The sequence below is a fragment of the Episyrphus balteatus genome, chromosome 3 (assembly GCF_945859705.1).
Source record: "Episyrphus balteatus chromosome 3, idEpiBalt1.1, whole genome shotgun sequence".
NCBI classification, from domain to species: Eukaryota; Metazoa; Arthropoda; class Insecta; order Diptera; family Syrphidae; genus Episyrphus; species Episyrphus balteatus.
Window position 1 is genome coordinate 54784232 of NC_079136.1, and position 19598 is coordinate 54803829.

At 29.2% G+C, this 19598-nt stretch overlaps 3 protein-coding genes across 3 annotated transcripts; all 3 read right to left on the minus strand.

The window, feature by feature from the left end:
- Positions 1-2708: 2708 nt before the first annotated feature.
- LOC129915009 (larval cuticle protein A3A-like) lies at positions 2709-3290 on the minus strand. The gene has a single exon (XM_055994463.1). The coding sequence runs from the start codon at positions 3288-3290 to the stop codon at positions 2709-2711; it is 582 nt and encodes a 193-aa protein (XP_055850438.1).
- A 3882-nt stretch (positions 3291-7172) lies between these two features.
- Positions 7173-7795, minus strand: LOC129915010 (larval cuticle protein A2B-like). Its single transcript, XM_055994464.1, has 2 exons — positions 7784-7795; positions 7173-7691 (listed from the first exon to the last, which is right to left on the minus strand). The coding sequence occupies exons 1-2, from the start codon at positions 7793-7795 to the stop codon at positions 7173-7175; spliced, it is 531 nt and encodes a 176-aa protein (XP_055850439.1).
- Positions 7796-15734: 7939 nt separating this feature from the next.
- LOC129915011 (larval cuticle protein A3A-like) lies at positions 15735-16235 on the minus strand. The gene is made up of 2 exons (XM_055994465.1): positions 16224-16235; positions 15735-16154 (listed from the first exon to the last, which is right to left on the minus strand). The coding sequence occupies exons 1-2, from the start codon at positions 16233-16235 to the stop codon at positions 15735-15737; spliced, it is 432 nt and encodes a 143-aa protein (XP_055850440.1).
- Positions 16236-19598: the final 3363 nt, after the last annotated feature.

Below are 19598 nucleotides of genomic sequence, written 5' to 3' on the forward strand. Positions count from 1 at the left end.
GGGTTGGGTCATGAAAAAAAAAAATATAGGACGGGGGTGTCCATTCCCCCGCTAAGGTGGGAGAGGCAATTTTCTATAAATTGGATTAACTTGGAAAAAAAATTTATTTAAAATCAACGGTTACACCAACGATAACGTGCTATACCTTTTTGTAAAGCCAAAAGCTTCCAAAAAAAAAATATATAGGTACCTATGCCTTTCTCAAAAAAAAAATTATTTCGATTTTTTTTAAATTTATCAAAATCCCCAAGACATTTTCGGATCCAGATTTCTGTTTTTTGTTTAAAAAGAAATATCTACCTAAGAGCATAGAGTTTTAAAAACTAAATTAGTATACTACCTAAATTACTTATACACTGCCGCTCATCTGAATAGGTTCACATTTTAGTTCATTTAAAATTTGGCCTGTCTTGGTATTTAATGCAATGGCACATCTTTTTTATGTATGTAACGAGAGAACATCTTTATGCGCTTAGTTTAGGAGAAAAAAAATTGTCTTGGGGCCTACCGTTCTTCTCACACGGTAGCTAGACCAAATCTAGTCATAAAATCAAGCATATTTTTTGGCTCATCTGAATAGGTTCAAAAGCAAAAATGTTAATAAATGATGAGTTGCATGGGTCTGTTGGACTCAAAATTGTGTCTGTCAATAAATCTGATTGTGTATAACCTGTAAGGATGAAAACGGGTCGTGAAAAATCTTTAGGCGCGGAAAAAATGTGGAAAATAAAAGAAGAATTTGAATTAGACTGAAACCAACGATGCATTGGGACAAAAACAAACACAAGTTAAAATTTAGTAAGCAGTTATTTGCGCAATATCCAAGGGTATAGAAACAACATTAAAAGTCGATGTAACTCAGTCACAACATGGGCCGATAGATGTGCAATGATCAGAATAGCATGACTTCGAGCTAAAAATTAAGCTGAAAACCGGTATAAAATGCAGTGTAACGACGGCAAAACGGGTTGTCAGAAGTGGTAAACATTTGAGGAGAACAAAACCTCGCAAAAATTACCACTTTACAAACCACGAACAGAAACTCACCTCCAATAGTAAAAAAAACTCTGTTTGAAATTGCAGATAAAAAGTTTTGTATGAGGAAATAGCAAATCCGACTTTCACGACAATTTTTTTTTTATTGGAGGTGAGTTTCTGTTCGTGGTTTGTAAAGTGATAATTTTTGCGAGGTTTTGTTCTCCTCAAATGTTTACCACTTCTGACAACCCGTTTTGCCGTCGTTACACTGCATTTTATACCGGTTTTCAGCTTAATTTTTAGCTCGAAGTCATGCTATTCTGATCATTGCACATCTATCGGCCCATGTTGTGACTGAGTTACATCGACTTTTAATGTTGTTTCTATACCCTTGGATATTGCGCAAATAACTGCTTACTAAATTTTAACTTGTGTTTGTTTTTGTCCCAATGCATCGTTGGTTTCAGTCTAATTCAAATTCTTCTTTTATTTTCCACATTTTTTCCGCGCCTAAAGATTTTTCACGACCCGTTTTCATCCTTACAGGTTATACACAATCAGATTTATTGACAGACACAATTTTGAGTCCAACAGACCCATGCAACTCATCATTTATTAACATTTTTGCTTTTGAACCTATTCAGATGAGCCAAAAAATATGCTTGATTTTATGACTAGATTTGGTCTAGCTACCGTGTGAGAAGAACGGTAGGCCCCAAGACAATTTTTTTTCTCCTAAACTAAGCGCATAAAGATGTTCTCTCGTTACATACATAAAAAAGATGTGCCATTGCATTAAATACCAAGACAGGCCAAATGTAAAATGAACTAAAATGTGAACCTATTCAGATGAGCGGCAGTGTAATTTTGAAAAAAATTAGTTAGTCATTTTTTTCAATATTTTTTTTTTTAAATTTTGATTTTGAAAATTAATTATTCTAAAACTACCTAAAACAAGTACATTAACAGCTTCATTTAAAAACATTATAAAAATCTTAGTTTTTGAATATGCATAAAGGTATAGAACGTTTTTTTTTTTTGGTGTATCCGTAACAAGAGAAATAGACATCCCTTCCCATTACATTTTTGGTAGATTTCTCCTGAATCATCGAGTATTTCGTTCCTCTCAATGGTTGCAAGCCAAACAACCACGATTTATAGCTTAAGTGTTCATAGTTCTGGTTTTTCATAACTTTAGTTTTTCATAACTTCAGTTTTTCATAACTTCAGCCTTTCATAAGTTCGGTTTTTCATAAGTTTGCACGCATAACTCCGCCACGCGTAACTCTGGTATTCATAACTCCGTATATTTCATTAAATTAAGATTTTAATTAAGTTAAAAATTAGGAAAAAGTGTTAAAATTTTTGAAAAAAAATTATGCATATTTAGTTAAGTTAAGAGATTTTTCTGTTTTAATTTCTTAAATTATTGTCATTAAATTAAAGAGGTTAGAATTTGGATCAAAACTAATTTTAAATTTTTTTTAATAAACTAATTTCGGTAGAAAATTTAATTTTCTATGAAAAGTGTCTTTGAACCATTTTAACGTGATGCTTGGTGTTCGAGTTTACTCGAGTTTTGACTACAACCAAAATGCCCATGAATAATTTCCCAAAGAAAAAGGTTGAATTTATGCAGAGACTAAAATATGTTTTATTTACAAAAACTATCCTTACACTAAAAACTGGAAACAAAATAAAACTATGCTAAAATACATTCCATTTTTTGACTAATAAATCAGTTGTGAGCTTTTCAGATTCGAAACCAGGCCCAGTGATGGTGGTGACCTTACCAAACTACTGCTGGAGTATGCTTGCCCATATGGCGAACCAAGAGATGAGATGCCACCGAGAAGAGAAAGACCTGGTGATTTAATAAGAGATGGTCCTTGGATGATGCTTGGAATTGATTTGATCAAAGTTGGTTGTTGAAGAATTGGAATACTCTTGATCAGAGTTGGAGCTGGAGCAGCTAAGATTTGTTTGGTTCCTGTACGAGTGACTACAGCATTGAATCCATTAACACCATCTGAAGCGTATTGGACAGTTCTTGTCAAGCCATCGGCATCCAGGAGAGAATACGATCCTTTCACAACATCACCATCTCGTGATTCTATTTGGTTCTTGATGTCACCAGTTGAGGGATCCTTAACGTCGTAGCTGAATGTATATTGTGGCCTGAGATCAACGGTTTCAACTTGTTTGGTCAGTAATTGGGGTTGGTAGATGCTTGGTCCTTGCAAAACTACTCCTACTGCGTGTGCGGCAGCAATAAAACCGAATAGAAAAGCAAACTGGTGGAAATGAGCCATGTTAACTATTCTGATACAGAAAACTGTTTGATATCCAATAGGACACAATATTTTCCTTTTATACACATTTCGTGTTCAGTGATCTCAATGCAAATTCAATTAAAAATAAAATGATAAAAACTGCATATGGTTAATCTACCGGTTTCTTGATTCACGTGCTGCACAACACAAAGAGTAAATTTTCGATCTCAGTCTCAGACTTCATTTCTCACTGAAACTTAGACTTAGTCCGTCACCTAGACTTGCCCCAGTTCTCTTGACGTTGTGGAACAACTACAAAATTACTTTTTACCAAGAGATTTTAATATTCTCTTGAATATCTGTAAATATTGAATGATATAATGTTGCACTTAATTTTCGTTCATTCCTATTACTGGCTTTGGCTGATGTAATACGAAAACATATTAGAATCATTAGTTGAAGGGTGCAGATGATGTTTTTTTCCCCAAAAAAAGATATATTTTACTAAGATCTTCTTTTATTATGAAAAAAAAGCAAAATCAATTTCTTTCAATTTTTCTTTTTTGAAAACGGTCAAAATCCGTTTTGAGGAACAATTTCTTTTTGTTGTTACGATTTTTATTCTATTTTGTACCAAAAACTTTGAGTGGGTTGCGAAAGTGGAAGATGAACCGAATCGATAAACCTATGAATTAAAAGAATCATAGCAAACAGATGGTATCGAGCTCTTTACTCAATTTTTAGTACATTTTTTTAAAGATGGATCTCAATATAATACACGGAAAAAGGATTAAATCGCTTGAACTCGTCTTTTTTCCTATGATCTTATGTCGTAAATAAATAAAAAAAAGAAGAAGATTAGTGTTATAATACAATTTTCTATATAGCTACTACTGAAATAAATCAATAAAGTAGAAGAGTAAGCAATTTATTGATCTTGTCAAATTATTGATTTAATATAGTTTTTTATTGCCTTTAGTCCATACAAAAATTTGGTATATCGTCTCACTCTACCTCACTTGGAATCATCAGTTTACTTATCGTGAGACACCTTGTCAATACGCAAATTTTTGTTTATACTCCAACTTTAATTATAATTATTTTCTAGTTACGAAAAAGTAGCATAGATTCCACAGTTTTGGTAAAATTCAACAAAACAATACACTTATTTGTGCCTGAACATAATTCTCTTAGAATATAACCTAACTTTATTTAGTTGAAAAAATTGATGAAAAAATCACTTTTTCAATATTTATGGGATAAAAACATAAACTTAATTTGTTTAAACAATAGAATTACATACATCATTTAAAAGGTCTTTCCAAAAACATATATAACATATTGAGAATTATTAAAAAAATGACTGAGATATTGATAGATTACATCGTAAAGTCTGTAAAAATGTTTTTTTTTGTAAATAAAAAAAAATGGAGGGTTCCAAAAATATAACAAAATTATTTTCATGCATTATTCGACCATACGAACAGCCTACACTATGTAATTTGTCGGGTGTATTTTCAGTATCGCAACGCGTATTATAAATAATAAAACTTCATACGGTTATGTTCGGAATTGATATGCGAAGTATTTAAATTAAAAAAAAAAAAACTTTTTGAAGCTTATCCATTAAATGAAAAAATTGTATTATCAATTCTTAAAAACCTCAGTAAATTTTTTTTAGATGATAACAAATAAAATCCTATAAAAAATATATTTAAAAAAGTATACCTAGTATATACATTTTTAGATTTCGCAAATCGTTTGTATAGCTTAAAATAATTTATATTCTGGTATCAATTATAATTTAATCATCATGTAATGCATAAGTAGTAGCTAACAGTTAATACAATTTCGCAAAAACCAGCTACTTTTTTTATGTTATTTCTAACTTTCTCAGCTTTTGAGTAAGCGCTACATTTAAACTTAAAAAAAAATTCGTTGCTACGTTTTTGCATTTTTGTTCTTAATTTTAAATTTTTAATCAATTTTTCTTTTTGTTTGTTTTAACATTTTTATTTATTAAAATAAATTATAAGAAAAACACCTTCAGAGATTTTCAATTTTTGTTTTCTAAAAATTATTTATTATACAAGAAACAGAAAGTTATTCTTCGTTTGGTAGTAAAATCCATTTAAAAAGATGTTTTTTGTTGTAGCTTTTAAAACAAAGGAGAATGCCAAAAAATATGGAGACAAAATTCAGTACCGCTAAAAATGAGACGTTTCTTACTTTGGCGAAATTTCCCGCCAGCATAGATCTGAAAATGATTAGAAACAATAGGTTTGCCTGACTACCAAACTTGTAGCTTTTTAAATGCTTTTGAACTATACAAACTTGTTTTTAATAGCCTCAACAGTTTTTTGCCATTTAAAATTCTGATATAGCTAGTTAAATTCTAATTTGTTGCGTAAAAATTTTTTTTGTAGCTCTACCCAATCAATTTTTATTTCAACTTAAAGTTCCAGAAGTGCACTTCCGGTATGATCAGTCCAGTGAAGACATTTAAAAAAAAATCATGTGCGCAATTCACACGTGGTAGAAGTGAAACCTTAAAAACTCATTTTTCTTGAAAAAAAAATTTATATCTTGCATCACCTTTAATGAATTTTAGATCATCTAAAAGCTTATTTGTTTATCTTTTATATGATGCTTGAATCATATTTCTACGATGCCTAAAAAAAAAGTAAGAATTTTTTAAAGCCGACCATGTCGAAATTTCAAACTGAGATTACGGTACATCCTACATCGTCAACATATCTCCACAGGTGTTTTGAGGTATTTTTTCAAGTTTCTCAATTTAATATTGTGTAACTTGTAGAGCATGGTACGTGTGATATTTCAAATGAAAGGTAATATTATCAGCATGCGTATTAAAGTTAAATCAAATGTTTATGTGCTCTAGATCAAAAGATATAACATGTTAAGAAAAATAAAATCTTTTCACCGTTATCTCAAGACTTTGAATATGAAATTAATTGAAATTTTGTACAGTTAGAGTTTATTTTATAACATATATGCAGTATTAATTTCATTCATTTATCTATTAAAACAAAAAAGTTGTAATCAATTTCTTTCTCCTGTCGCAATTTTGTTTCATCGTATTTCAAATCATTACGAGCCTAAAGATATTTCTCTTCAAAAATAACTTTTTTAAATTTTGTTTTTGCCAGTAATTGAAGCTTTTCATAAAAAAGTTTCTTAGTTGAAACACTTTTTAAAGTATTCAAGGGTTTGTTTAAAAAAATTTGGTTTAAAACTAAGTTTTAAAAATAAAAAAAAATGGGAAATCCAAATTTTGTGTTGCATAATGAAACGTGAAAACCTCGATTTTGTAGCTCGATCAGTTTTCTTGTTATTCAAGATTCCGCTAAAATAAGTCAAAACCTCATAAGTACCAAACGATAATAATTTTCAAAAAAGTTGAGACTAAGATGGTTTAATTGTTTTCAGAAACAAAACAGTAGCCCTGAAAATGCATACCTTAAGTTAGTGTGTTTTGTGGTTTCATGGAACCATAAAAAACTTTCAAAAATTTGGTGTATTCAATTTCTCGAGCACAATTTTTGAAGTACCTATAGGTACTGAGATAGTTTTCGTAGAGTCAAAAAAGAAGCTAAGTTATTGGCTTAAATTTGCTGACTTTGTTTCAAGGCCAAAATTTTACTAACGAATTATACAAAATTGTCATATTGTTTTTTAACAAAAATTTATTGAAACATAAAAAGTAAGCATTGATGAAACAATAAGTAGTGTGAAAGTAACAAAAAATAAAAAGTTTACATATAATTACATTGTAATACAATAAGAATCGTTATCATAGAGCCTTTAAGAAAATATTAAAAATGCGTATAATTATTATTTACAGAGTTCATCGTGGATATCGAGCGGTATTGTGACATTTAACAAAGATGATAATATTTCTTAACCTATCAAGTGTCCTCCAAGTCCAAGTCCCAATGGCGATCCAATTGGTTGTCCAATTCCAAGTCCCAAAGGCGAAGCAATTGCTGGTCTAATAAGTGGAGACAATGGTTGCAATTGTGGGATTCCAGCCAAAGGAGATGAAAGAATTGAAGGAATACTCTTAATCAAAGTTGGTTGAAGGGTCTTAATAACTGGCTGAGCAGCAACAATTTGCTTGCCAATTGGTGTTCGTGAAACAACAGCATTGAATCCATTAATACCATCCGAAGTGTATTGGACAATTCGTTGTAAGCCATCAGCATCGATCAATGAGTAAGCACCTTTAACTATATCACCATCGCGGGTTTCCTCTTGGCTCTTGCTGTCGCCAGTGGTGGGATCGTTTACACTATAGCTGAATGTGTACTTTGGTGGAGCTTCAACTTCGATTCTCTTGGTCAAGACGGTTGGTTGCAAAATGCCACCAGCCAACAAACCGGCATTGGCAGCCATAACGCAAGCAAGAAGGACAACAAACTGATGAAAAATTCAAAAAAAATATATAAAAATTAGAAATTTTATTGGTTTTCAATGTTTCAGAACTTAAGCTAGAATATTATGGTTCTTACTTTGAATGCCATGTTACTGGATTTGGTGCCGAATACTGTTTGATGCCCAAAAGGTGCATTATTTGTCTATTTATATGAATTTTTTTCGATAGAAAATCGTAGACATGGGTGGAGAAAAAAATCTGCAACAATTTAGATTTTTTTTTTTTTGTGTATATTTTGACCATGGTGCGTGTAGAGTGCGTGCAGGTTGACATTGATAGTGCATTCGCTAAGAAGAAGGAGCGGTTTTGGCTACGACTTGAAACCTGATTGGAGTAGGTTAATATCAAATTTGTAATTATGAATTGGTTCAAATTCGCTTTTGCCGGCTGATGCAATTTTTTATGAATTTTAATCACAGTTACTTCACTTAGAAGTGCGTAAGCCGTAAACAAATTTAGGGTGGCGAAATAAAGTAGACAACAACAAAAATACAAAATTAAAGAAAAATACAAACAAGTTCATCCTATCTTTAATATTTCAGGTATAACTTTTTATTAAAAAGTTAATCTTTTAATTGCACATATCTTTAAAAGTTGAATGACAAAAGATAGGCATCTTAAATAAGAAATATTAAAAAAAATACAACAACTATACCTCTTATTAAACTTTCTTCCAATTCACATCATGAAAGATCATCGCAATTCAATATTTTCTTTTATACACTTGTTAGAGCTTGGCTTAGAGTAGTCTTTGTGTAGTTTTTTGTGTTTGAACTTATGTAATTCTTATTTAAATAATTTTTTTGGTTAAAATCTTAAATTCTTACATGGTTAAAACAATTGGACAATTAAAACGCTTCCAACGATTTTTCATTTCTTGAGTTACAATAATAGTAGATAGTAAGCTATGATAGAACAGATGAAAATACAGTCAAATCCCTCTAAGTCGAATTTTAACGGGACATAAAATTTGGTACAAGTTAAAGCGAAATTCGAATAAGATTAAATAATATATTTTTTTTCTTCTAAATTTTTAATTAAAAATGGTCATAAATTTGAGTTAGAGGATTAACGCAACAGTCACCTAAAGGACTGTGTATTCGATAGCCAAAAAAGTCCCTGAAAAGGAGTTTTTGGTTACTAAGTAAAAAAATATAACAAACAAATTCTATTTATTATTTAAGAATATGAGGAAATTTTAAATGTTTAATCCTTATTTGAAAGGATTTTGTTTTTTAGTTTATTAATCAACACTGACTACAAAGAGTAGGAAAATTGTATTCATTAAATAATTGCAAATGCTATTTAATATGGATTTGGGTGTTTTCACGGGCCAAAGTTGTAATTTACATTATTTGCCTTTTGTGCACGTTCACTGTGACGTATACTCAAGTAGCACAAAAGTCTAAGATACACCAAAATATTTGGTGTATTTTTTGCACTTTCGTGATATGCATTTTGAATATAAAAAATACACCATTTTCTCGTATAAAATAAACTCCGGTGGTTAAAAAAATATACCGATTTTGGTGTATAAATGGCACTAGTGGTATATTAAATGATCTGTTTTTGGTGAAAATTATCCCTTTGAAATTGAAAAATACACAATAAATCTATGGATAAAATACACCATTTAAATTATTCTGATTTAAAATTTGAACCAAAGTTTATTTTTTATCTCAAACAGTTTGATGAATTCTAATTCACACCATTTCTTATGAAATAAATGAAAATGAATTTTTATTCACTTTCATAATATTGCCATAAGAGACCAATGGTTAAATATGATTTTGTTTGCCAAATTTTAAAACGAAACACATTCTATCTACTAATTTTAGATGCTACCCCCTCTAAAAATCGAGCGCCTCAAAAATGTAAGTGAATTAATGATTTTTTTTTTCGATTTTAAGAATCCATTTTTCAAAAATTATAATTTTTGTGTTGTTTTACATTTTTTTAAGAAAAGTTACTTTATAATGAATCGAAAAAACTAAGAATGCGGGACTATTAGGTCGATAAATATACTATTTTAATAAAATAATTAATCGCTGTCTTCTATTTTTAAATGGCGTCCATTGAAAAATATGGCGTCTCTCACATATGCATTTTGGTGAATTTTATGTCCACAGGGTGTGCTTCCTACACCAAACAGAGTGTACAAAATAAACCGTTTTGGTTGATTTCAGAATCAAATAATTTTATGCACCATTAATGGTATATTATAAAAACAACTGAATATCGGTGTATTTTTTGCACGGAATCTTAAAAAAATGTTGAAATTTTGTACAGAAAAGACAGTGGTATAATTTTTATACCACTAATTTTGAGAAATACACCATATTTTTTCAATTTTCTCAATTTTACACCAAAATTAATGAATTTACACCAATTTATACACAAGTGTGCTACTTGAGTACGTGCTATTTTTTTATATTTATTAGTTGAATTTTTTTGAAACAGCATGTGAATACTTTTTTTTAAATTCTTGTCCACTTTGACTATTTTGGACATAAACTTGCACTTAAGCATTTTATTTTTTTATCTATTATGAGTGAGTAAAATTTCCTACATTTCTACTTTCTAATATAATAGATAATAGGATGTCGACGAGTCTGTACGATTTATTTTTGTTTGATTTTGTTTCTTTATATCTAGGACAAGCTCTACGCTCTTTGGGGACTTTTTAGTACATCTGAAAAAAAAAAAAAAAAATATAATTTGTGGCGCTAGAAACTATTGGTGTCACTTCTATGAACAGAACAATTTTTTTTAATTTTTTAGGTATTTATCACTTATCATTTATCATTATCGCTTATCACTTATCACTGGTCAATTATCACTTATCATTTGCTAAATATCACTTATCTATTATATTTTATCACTTAACACCTAGCATTTACCACTTGTCACTTGCCACTAGCTTTTTGCGACTTTCCACTTGCGATTTGCCATTCACATAAAAACTTTTTTTCAAATTTCTTTTTTGAATTACGTTTCACCATTTTCAAATTTCAAATCTTTTATTTCGTCAACTCTAAATACAGAATGGATCACTACTTCAAAAATAAGTTTTTACTTAAGTCCAGTGTGACGTTAATAAAAGCTTCTAGATCGTTCTCCATTTTTATCTAAAAATCATTTTTATCAAAAAAATTTCAAAAATGGGGGATTTTTGAACTGACCTTCCTGTTCTGAAAAGTTGATTTTTTTTGTTTTCAAAAATTTGTTCTGAATTTAAATATTCAACAATATGAACATACCCTGAGTTTCAATGACTTAAAATACAAGTTATGCCAACTCAAATATGCACTTTCGTTCTTACATTTTCAAAAATTACCATTATTCCGCTTTTTTGAAGAAACAAATATCCAAAAGTTTTTCCAAGTAGAAAACATTTAAATCTATTTTGCCGAACTGAATAAAATGCAATACATGCTGACATGAGCTCGATTTAAGAGTGCATTTTGCTTAAAATTTAAAAACTTTTTAATATGCATTTTAGAAACAAAATTTCAAAATCGTTAGATATTTATAATTATTTTTTTGAAAACAATTTTTGAAAAATAAAGTTGTTGTGTAATAACTAGTAATTATTTTTTTAATGGAAAAAATCTATTTCCAATTTTCGAAAATTAAATTTTTCAAGAAATATTAATATTTTTTTTAATGTATTCTTGAAAATTTTGATTTTAGACAATATAAATGCTTTTGCATAAAAATTCTTTAAAATTGAACCGGCAATTTGGGTTCAAAATCGTTGGGCAAAATTGTTTAGGTAAAAAAATTTACTAAATAAACCTCTATAAAGATTGTTTATTACATTAGGAAGAGTAGATCACTTTTTCAATTTGATGTCACTCATAAGAACTATTGAAATTACCATAAATTTCATACGAAACAAATTGATGAAAAATCATGCAAGATATTTTCTGGTTTTACTTTTAATTAATTTTTCAATCTCTTGTCCAACATCCATAAGCTCTATAGCAGAGTGCAAAACTATTCAAAATATTCAAGGAGCTTAAGAATTTTCATCAAACAACCTGTGTTAGAAATCAGGGTCAATGTAAAACGTCTCGTCAACTATGGTACAGACATCTAACGACTCCAACATGCCGGCTGGTCAGTCAATTAATTTCGATTTAAACTTCCAGCCAAATTCAAATTCAACCTGTTACACATTTTGATAATCAAATATTCATTTTTAATTATTATTATTATTACTACACATGCTCCATGAAATATCATTTTTGATAGACATAAAATACTGAATTTAGTAGAGCGATTAATTACATAATGACACTAACTTGATTTTTTTTGCAGATGTTTATGTTAAAGTGCATTTTACCAATATACCTAGTGCTTCGGCATAGAACTTCAAAAATATTTGTAATTTTTATTGTATTCTGTTATCTAGCTATGTAAATTGAAACATGTCTTAACATTTTCTCAACTTGTTTGAATTTCTTAATACGTTGAAGCAAATTTGGAGTTCTTGTTTGATTCAACGGACCGAGACTCCATTTTTTGATGTTAAAAGTATATACAGTATCGTTCGAAAAATGCTGGTTAAACATTTTATTATACTTGTCGAGCACATGAAAGCTACCTGATTTTTATCACTAGGCAGTAAATTGTCGTTGGCACACTCTATTAAACTCAATATTTGGCCAACATTTGAAATTTCTAAAACCTCCATTTTTTTGGTCAAGACTTTAGTGGATCATGAAAACGATCGGTGTCGAGCTACAAGAAAAGTAAAAGAAAAGCAATTTCGTCAATGTTGAATCTCAATGAGGAAAATTTCTTGAAAGCTGGACTTAAAAGTCGGTGATGAAGCCAGATTTTCCAAAAAGGCTCAGAGAAAATCGGTTGCTCTGTGCTCTGGTCTCAGGAGCATTTTATTTGAACTAAAGACATGTAAAGCAATGTAATCTTTTAAAAGGAATTTAAGTTTAAGCTGCATGTAGGAGAAGAATTCTTTCGTGAAGTAAACCAAAGGAAAGACTGAGCTGTGAAGGCATATTACGGATGTCCTCCATTTGGTTTAATTCTTAAGCCTCGTCAAACAGCGTTCTGTAGAACGAAAAGCTGAACGAATTTTTCGTTTACGATTTTCGTTATACTGTTTTTGTATGGGATTTTTGTGACGCATCAGCAGCGTATTAGGTTTAAGGTCGAAAAGTACTTCCAAGAAAATAATTTCGATGCATTAAACTCTTCAATAATTATGTATTAAGCTGGTAAATTATGAAATTTAAGACTGTGAAGAAGCGTTCAGAAGACCTACAAAAATTTCATATCCGGACTTGGAACCAGAGCTATAAAAATATAAATTGAAACAAAATGCATTTGAAATTAAAAACAAAAAAAAAATATTTATTGGTAGGTACCTACTGAAAAAACTTGCATAAAAAAATATGTATTTGTATTAAAAAAAAATATTTATTGCAAATAAAATACATATTTGCATTCAAAAAAAAAAATTTTTGATCGCAAATAAAAATATTATGAATAAAAAAAAATTTATTGCAAATAAAAAATTTTTTGCATTGAAAAAAAAAAAATAAAATGCACGACTGTGGTCGCACGTACTTGCTCTTGCAGTTCAAAGCACTTTTATGTTAGTCTACTTTAAAAAAATTGATATTGGGGAAGAGCCGACATTTAGGGCAAAATTTTGTTAAATGAAAAAAAAATTTTTTTTTGTTATTTGACTTTTTTGAGAAAAATAGAAATGCTGTTTTATTGCCACTGCTTTAAATATTACGTATACAAAGTTTAATCAAAATCGTTAGAGCCGTTTTCGAGAAATTCGTAATATCGTATTTTTTTGTATGGGAGGTATACGTTCTAAACGAGATATAAAAAAACAAAAAAAAACCAACTTTCAGAATTCCATAAAAATCATCTATACCAAATTTGAAGAAAATCCATCCACCCGTTTAGGCTGTGGAAATGTGTACAGATGGGCGCACAGACGCACATACGCACGGACGGAATTGCGGCACCCACTTTTTCGGAATTCTCCATCATCGTAATGTTGGTTTTGATTAAAACCTCAATTTTTTTTTTCCACACGAAACCAATTGTTGCCCTATAGAGCAAGTAAAAAATCAATGCAAAATGTATGCATTAAATATTTTTTCGTAATATTCGCCAAATTTCTTACAATTTTGACTATTTGGCCTTACATTAGGTTCAATATTATAGTGAAAATAGATAATGTATTGTCAAATATTCATAATTGTAAGAAATTCGACGAAAAATGTTCACATTGATTTTTTTTTTTTTTTTCAATGCAGAGAATTTTTTATTTGCAATAGTTTTTATTTTTTAAATTTGTAATGGTAAAACAAATGCATTAAAAAATATTATTTATTATAACCCAGCTTGGAACACGATACTTGCATTTACATGGATACATTTTTCAACTAGGCGCACGTGTAATAGAAGCAAGAGGAGGTCCAAAACAGAGAACTAATAAGATAAAGAATGTTTCTGAGAAGAACTTGCTCCTGGAGTTAATTTTGGTAAATAATGTCTATGAAATAAAAAAAAACACATGCCTAACATTTATTTTACAATAAAAGGAAAATCACAAAATCTTGAATGAAAAAATTCAAAAATTTTGATTTCTTTTATTTATTAGTTTTTATTAAGATGTATTTTTATAAAATTAGAGTCGTTTTAAAAATTGGAAAAAAAATCATTTTGAAAAAAAAAATTACATTTCATTGCAACTAATTGAACAAATTTCCAAAATGTCCCGGTTATTTTTTACTTATACCTATTAAATTTATATGCGTAAATGGTTTTGTAAAAAACAAAAATTATTTAGGGAATTGCATCAGTCGTTCAGTAAGAAATGCAGAAAATATAAAACCTGTTCTATGGTTAATTATAATTTTATTACTTAAAAGTAAAATTCTCACATTTTTAAAAATTGGAAAAAGAAACTGGACAACATTTTTTGAACGACACTGTACAATAGGGTGGGTCAAAAATCGAAATTCTTATTTTTCATTTTGTACTCCGAAAAATCGATTCTTAGACACCTCTAGAACTCTTTATCTTACATATTCTTGTAGAAAATTGAACGATCTACAAAAAAGGCCTTATAAACTTTTTTGGTTTATATAACCGTTTAATAGATATTTGGGGTCGGAAAATCGAGAAAATCTTTAAAAATTCGTTTTTTATTCTTAATTAATCTTTTATCTTTATCTCTTTATCTTACATATTCTTGTAGGAAATTGAACGATCTAAAAAAAAGGCCTTATAAACTTTTTTGGTTTATATAACCGTTTAATAGATATTTGGGGTCGGAAAATCGAGAAAATCTTTAAAAATTCGTTTTTTATTCTTAATTATGCAACAAATTGAAAAAATATAATAACAAACGCGCACGACATATTCTTGTAAGAAATAGATTGTTCCACAAAAAAGGTCTTATTAACTTTTTTCATTAATCTAACCATTCTAAAGATATTCGAGGTCAAAATTTAAAAAAATTAGAAAAACATTTTTTACTTTTAAAAATTTTCCAATTCACTGAAAATTCATTATTTTCAAATAAGCAAGATATGTTTTTGTAGGGGCTTAAACGTCAAATTGATTGCTTTAACTGTATAGAGGATATTCGTACCTTCTAGCAATCGATTTTTCAGAGTACAAAATCAAAAAAAAAAATAAAAATTTCTGTGTTTTTGACCCACCCTACTGTACAATGAACATACATTCATTGGTACTAATAAATTGAAAGCGATTTGCTGTAGAAGAAAATATGAGAAGAAGAATAAGAAAAAGAAGAAAAGAGTAACACATGAAAATACCAATTTTAAAGTTTGCAACTTAATAATATTTTTATTTTATAATAAAAAAAACAGTACTGTAAAATAAAGGTACAATTAATAGTTTAACAAATTAACATTGATACAATATAATTTTCACAGAACTTCATTCACTGAGTATAGACAGACAGGTTCGTTAATATTTTCCAATCATTTAATGCTTCTTAAACCGAATCAATGGATTAAACCTAAAGGTCCTAGTCCAATTTTGGCAATTGGGGCTTGAATTAGGGAAGGTATGCTCTTAATAATAGTGGGTTGAATTGTTTTGATCACTGGAACAGCTTGTTTTCCCGATGGAGTTCTTGTCACAACAGCGTTGAATCCGTTTATTCCATCCGAAGTGTACTGGACCACTCTGATCAAACCATCAGCGTCAAGGAGGGCATAAGAACCTTTCACAACATCACCATCACGGGCCTCCTCTTGGCTCTTCAAATCACCAGTATGGGGATCATTTACTTGGTAGCTAAATTGGTATTTGGGATGAGCATCAGCTGGCTCTAGTGTTTTTGTTAGAATTGTTGGTTGCAGGATTCCAGCACCCAGCAAACCACCATGGGCAACCATCACACAAGCCAAGAAGACAACAATCTGAAAGGATATTAAATGTTTGTTAAAAATAAGAATTTTGTTTTACCATAATTCAAAGAGCAACTTTACTTTAAAAGCCATGTTGCTGATATTGCAAACGAATTCTGTTTGATATCTTTATGACAAAAATATTCGTATTTATAATAATTTTGCGAAAAAAAATTGTATATTTGGTAAGTGGAAATATAAATTAGAATTAGCGTGGTGGTATAAAGCGTCTAGTTATGATACAAAAAAAAAAAATATTAATGTCATTGATAACAGCAGTGCAGCAGCAAAACTGGATCAAAGCGTAGGTTATAGCGACATTAAAAATGTTTTTATTTACTTTAAATAATTTCCCAATTTAAAACCTTTTTTTTTATTTCTGAGTATCTACGACTTAAGTTACAGGTTACAGCCAACCTGACGACGACGAGACTCACGTTGTCTGATAGACATTATACGTTTGGCAACGACATACATAAGAATTTAAAAAATATTTTTTTATCAAAAAAAGTAGGTATACCATAATTTTGGCAAACTTTATACATGAACTACTCAAACTTGAACAAAAGTACTACACCACTCATGAGATGTTATATTTTTCAAATCATAAACAAAAACAAAATGCTTGGTTTTCAAAAGAGTCGTTTTACAAAAAAAATCCTTCATAACTCGATAGTGAATGTAAAAAAAAAAAGTACGTATACGCCATACCTTTTTTTTTACCCCCAGTTTTTTGTTGGTTGTGATCATTCAAGTAATATTTTTGGGGGCCTAAAAAGTGATTGGAAGAAAGTCAAAAGATGTTTAACTTCCATACCAATGATGCCAGAAAATTCAAACTCAAAAACAACCACATTAGAAAATTTCTGTTATTTTGGATAGCTAGTTCCCAAGATAAAAAGCATCAAAAACCGTAAGAACAGTAAGACTCAGTCACTCCCTTACTGACAGATCATCAAATTTATCGAGATTGAAATTTGGAACAATAATGGGAAAAACAACAAATTTTAAACTTTCCGATCAGGAGTTACTCCACATTTTCGTAGTTTTATTATTAAAAGTATGAATAGTTTTGATTATTATAATCTTGAAACTGTTTAGAATGGTAGAGCTCTGGCATTATTTATACAAAGACAAAATATTTTAATTTGAGAATTTTTATAAACTTAGTTTAGTTTTGTGTCAAAAAATTGTTTGAGTTGAGTTCTGTATAAGTGGAAAAATTCAGTATCCGACAGTCTAGCCGTATACCATAACTCTATAATTTCTGTACCTACATTTAATAAAAATTGTTTTTACAATTTTTTTTTTTTTTTTTTCATTAATATAATTTTCTAATATAAAACTGAATTTTGAATATCAGACGTCTTAACAAAATTTGGAAAAACAGAATAATTATGAATTAACATAATTTGAAACAAAGAATATCAGATTTACGGAATTTCGAAATGCAGAATAATAATAATTGAATACACGGATTTTCGTTCGTACAGATTATTGAAGAACACAGTGATGTTCCGTTCTCGTTTTTAGGTTTTCATCACACGCAAAATTCAGATAAATTCATTAAAAAAAAAAAATAAATAAATAAAAAAAGAAACTTCAGGTTTTTGTCATGCGACATTGATTTTCTTATAAATTTTAGGATGAGATGTTGATAATTTATCAATATTTATAAATATTAAATAACTATAAAAAAGCTTACCTACTAATTAATTTTTTATTTTTTTTTTTTCTTTTTACATTTTTTACATTTTTCATATTTATTTTCACATAAATTTGATTATTTTGGCGTTATATACTTGGCAACTATGTTTTCATGAAAATAAATAGGAAAGATGTAAAAAAATGTGCTAATTTAATCAAAAAAAGTGTTTTTTACTACTTTGGTACTTTTTGGTCTTTGTTTTAAATTTTTTTAAATTTTGTTTTTAATTGAATATGAACTGAACAGTTCTAAGCAAATCCAAGAGCGAACATCTTTTTGACATCAATTTAGCTAAATTTCTAGCTTATATTCAGTTTTGTAAAAGAAAATTCTATAAACACTTATTCTGTCCGCCATTTTGGAACCACTATTTTGAAAAAAAGTTGGAAGATTTTTCGTATTTCTCATACTAATATGCTTCAGTGTCCCAAATTTCATGACTTTTCATCAAGAAATGGCCGTGTAAATGATTTTTGACGCCATAAAGCACCACTTTGCGTCGAGAAGAATGATACATACCTAGTCAAATCCCTCTTGGTCGACAGATTTTCAAATCTTTAACGAGTTCAACTGATTGTGTCAACTTCATTTTTACTTCAAATTTGGTAAAAATAATTTACCATTAAATAGAAATCGTAAAAATAGGAATTTTGCCATATTTCGACAAATTTCAAAACGAATGTGCAACCGGAAGTCCTTACCCAATTTGAAGCATTTCAGTTGCTTTAATATTCAAATTTTGAAAATTTTTCAAAAACAAGTAGCTATTTGCGTGTTTTGTAACAATATTTCAAATTATAATTTTTTTTTAAATAAATTTTTTTGTAAACGGGTGGATACATTTTCTACAACCTTGTTCTTCTGTATTGAATAATAATTTCTAAAGAAAGGACATTCTAATTTTTTGTTTAATACTTTTACTACTACAAATACTGTTTGAAAATTTGTATTTATAAAAAACTAAGAACGGCTCTACCAATTTTCGAAACAAGACTTTGGTTCACAACTTATCAAATAGCATACTTTGTTTGGAGATCGTGTGGTGGTGGTGGTTTTAAGAAATGTTTTTTTTTTTTTTTTTGTATTTAAAAAAAAAATGTTTCTTTAATTCAAAAAACTAATTTCAAAATTTAATTTCAAATTAAATTAAAATTATTCTTTGATAAACGTATGTGACCAATTTTACCAATTTCAACAGAAATCCATTTCATACAGAAGCTATAGTACTGTCATCAAGAATTGTGTTAAGTAACTGGGCTACAACTTTGCAATATGGCAGCGCATTGTTTATGAATTAAGATATACCATAGTTAGTTCTAAGCCGCATCACCTATAGATGATGACCATTGACCATGTATTTTTGTCTTCATGAACATATCCTATCCATCTATCGCAATTAAACATGAAGTACAAAAATAAAATATGATTGACAGATATCAGATAAACATTTGATGATTTCTCTATATTAATTTTATTTATCTCTTATCCACTTAGATTGTTTTTGACAAGAACATTTTATTTAAATAAATCATTCCATGTTCACGTGCATCGCCGCCATCTCTTGTTATTAAAGTGAAGAAATATTTTTAAAAATAAGTTCAAGCAATATTCTTGCATCAAATATGCTAAGAGCCCACCACTCTTTAAATCAAGTTTTAGTCTAACTCTTATCTAAGGCATTAGTTTTATTACCCCCCAGACCACATGAGTGCGTTAGTGTATAGTCCAAATCCGAACCTATTTCCATT

Coding starts and splice junctions, on each gene's coding strand:
- LOC129915009 (XM_055994463.1), bottom strand. CDS start 3,290: ATGGCTCATTTCCACCAGTTTGCTTTTCTATTCGGTTTTATTGCTGCC.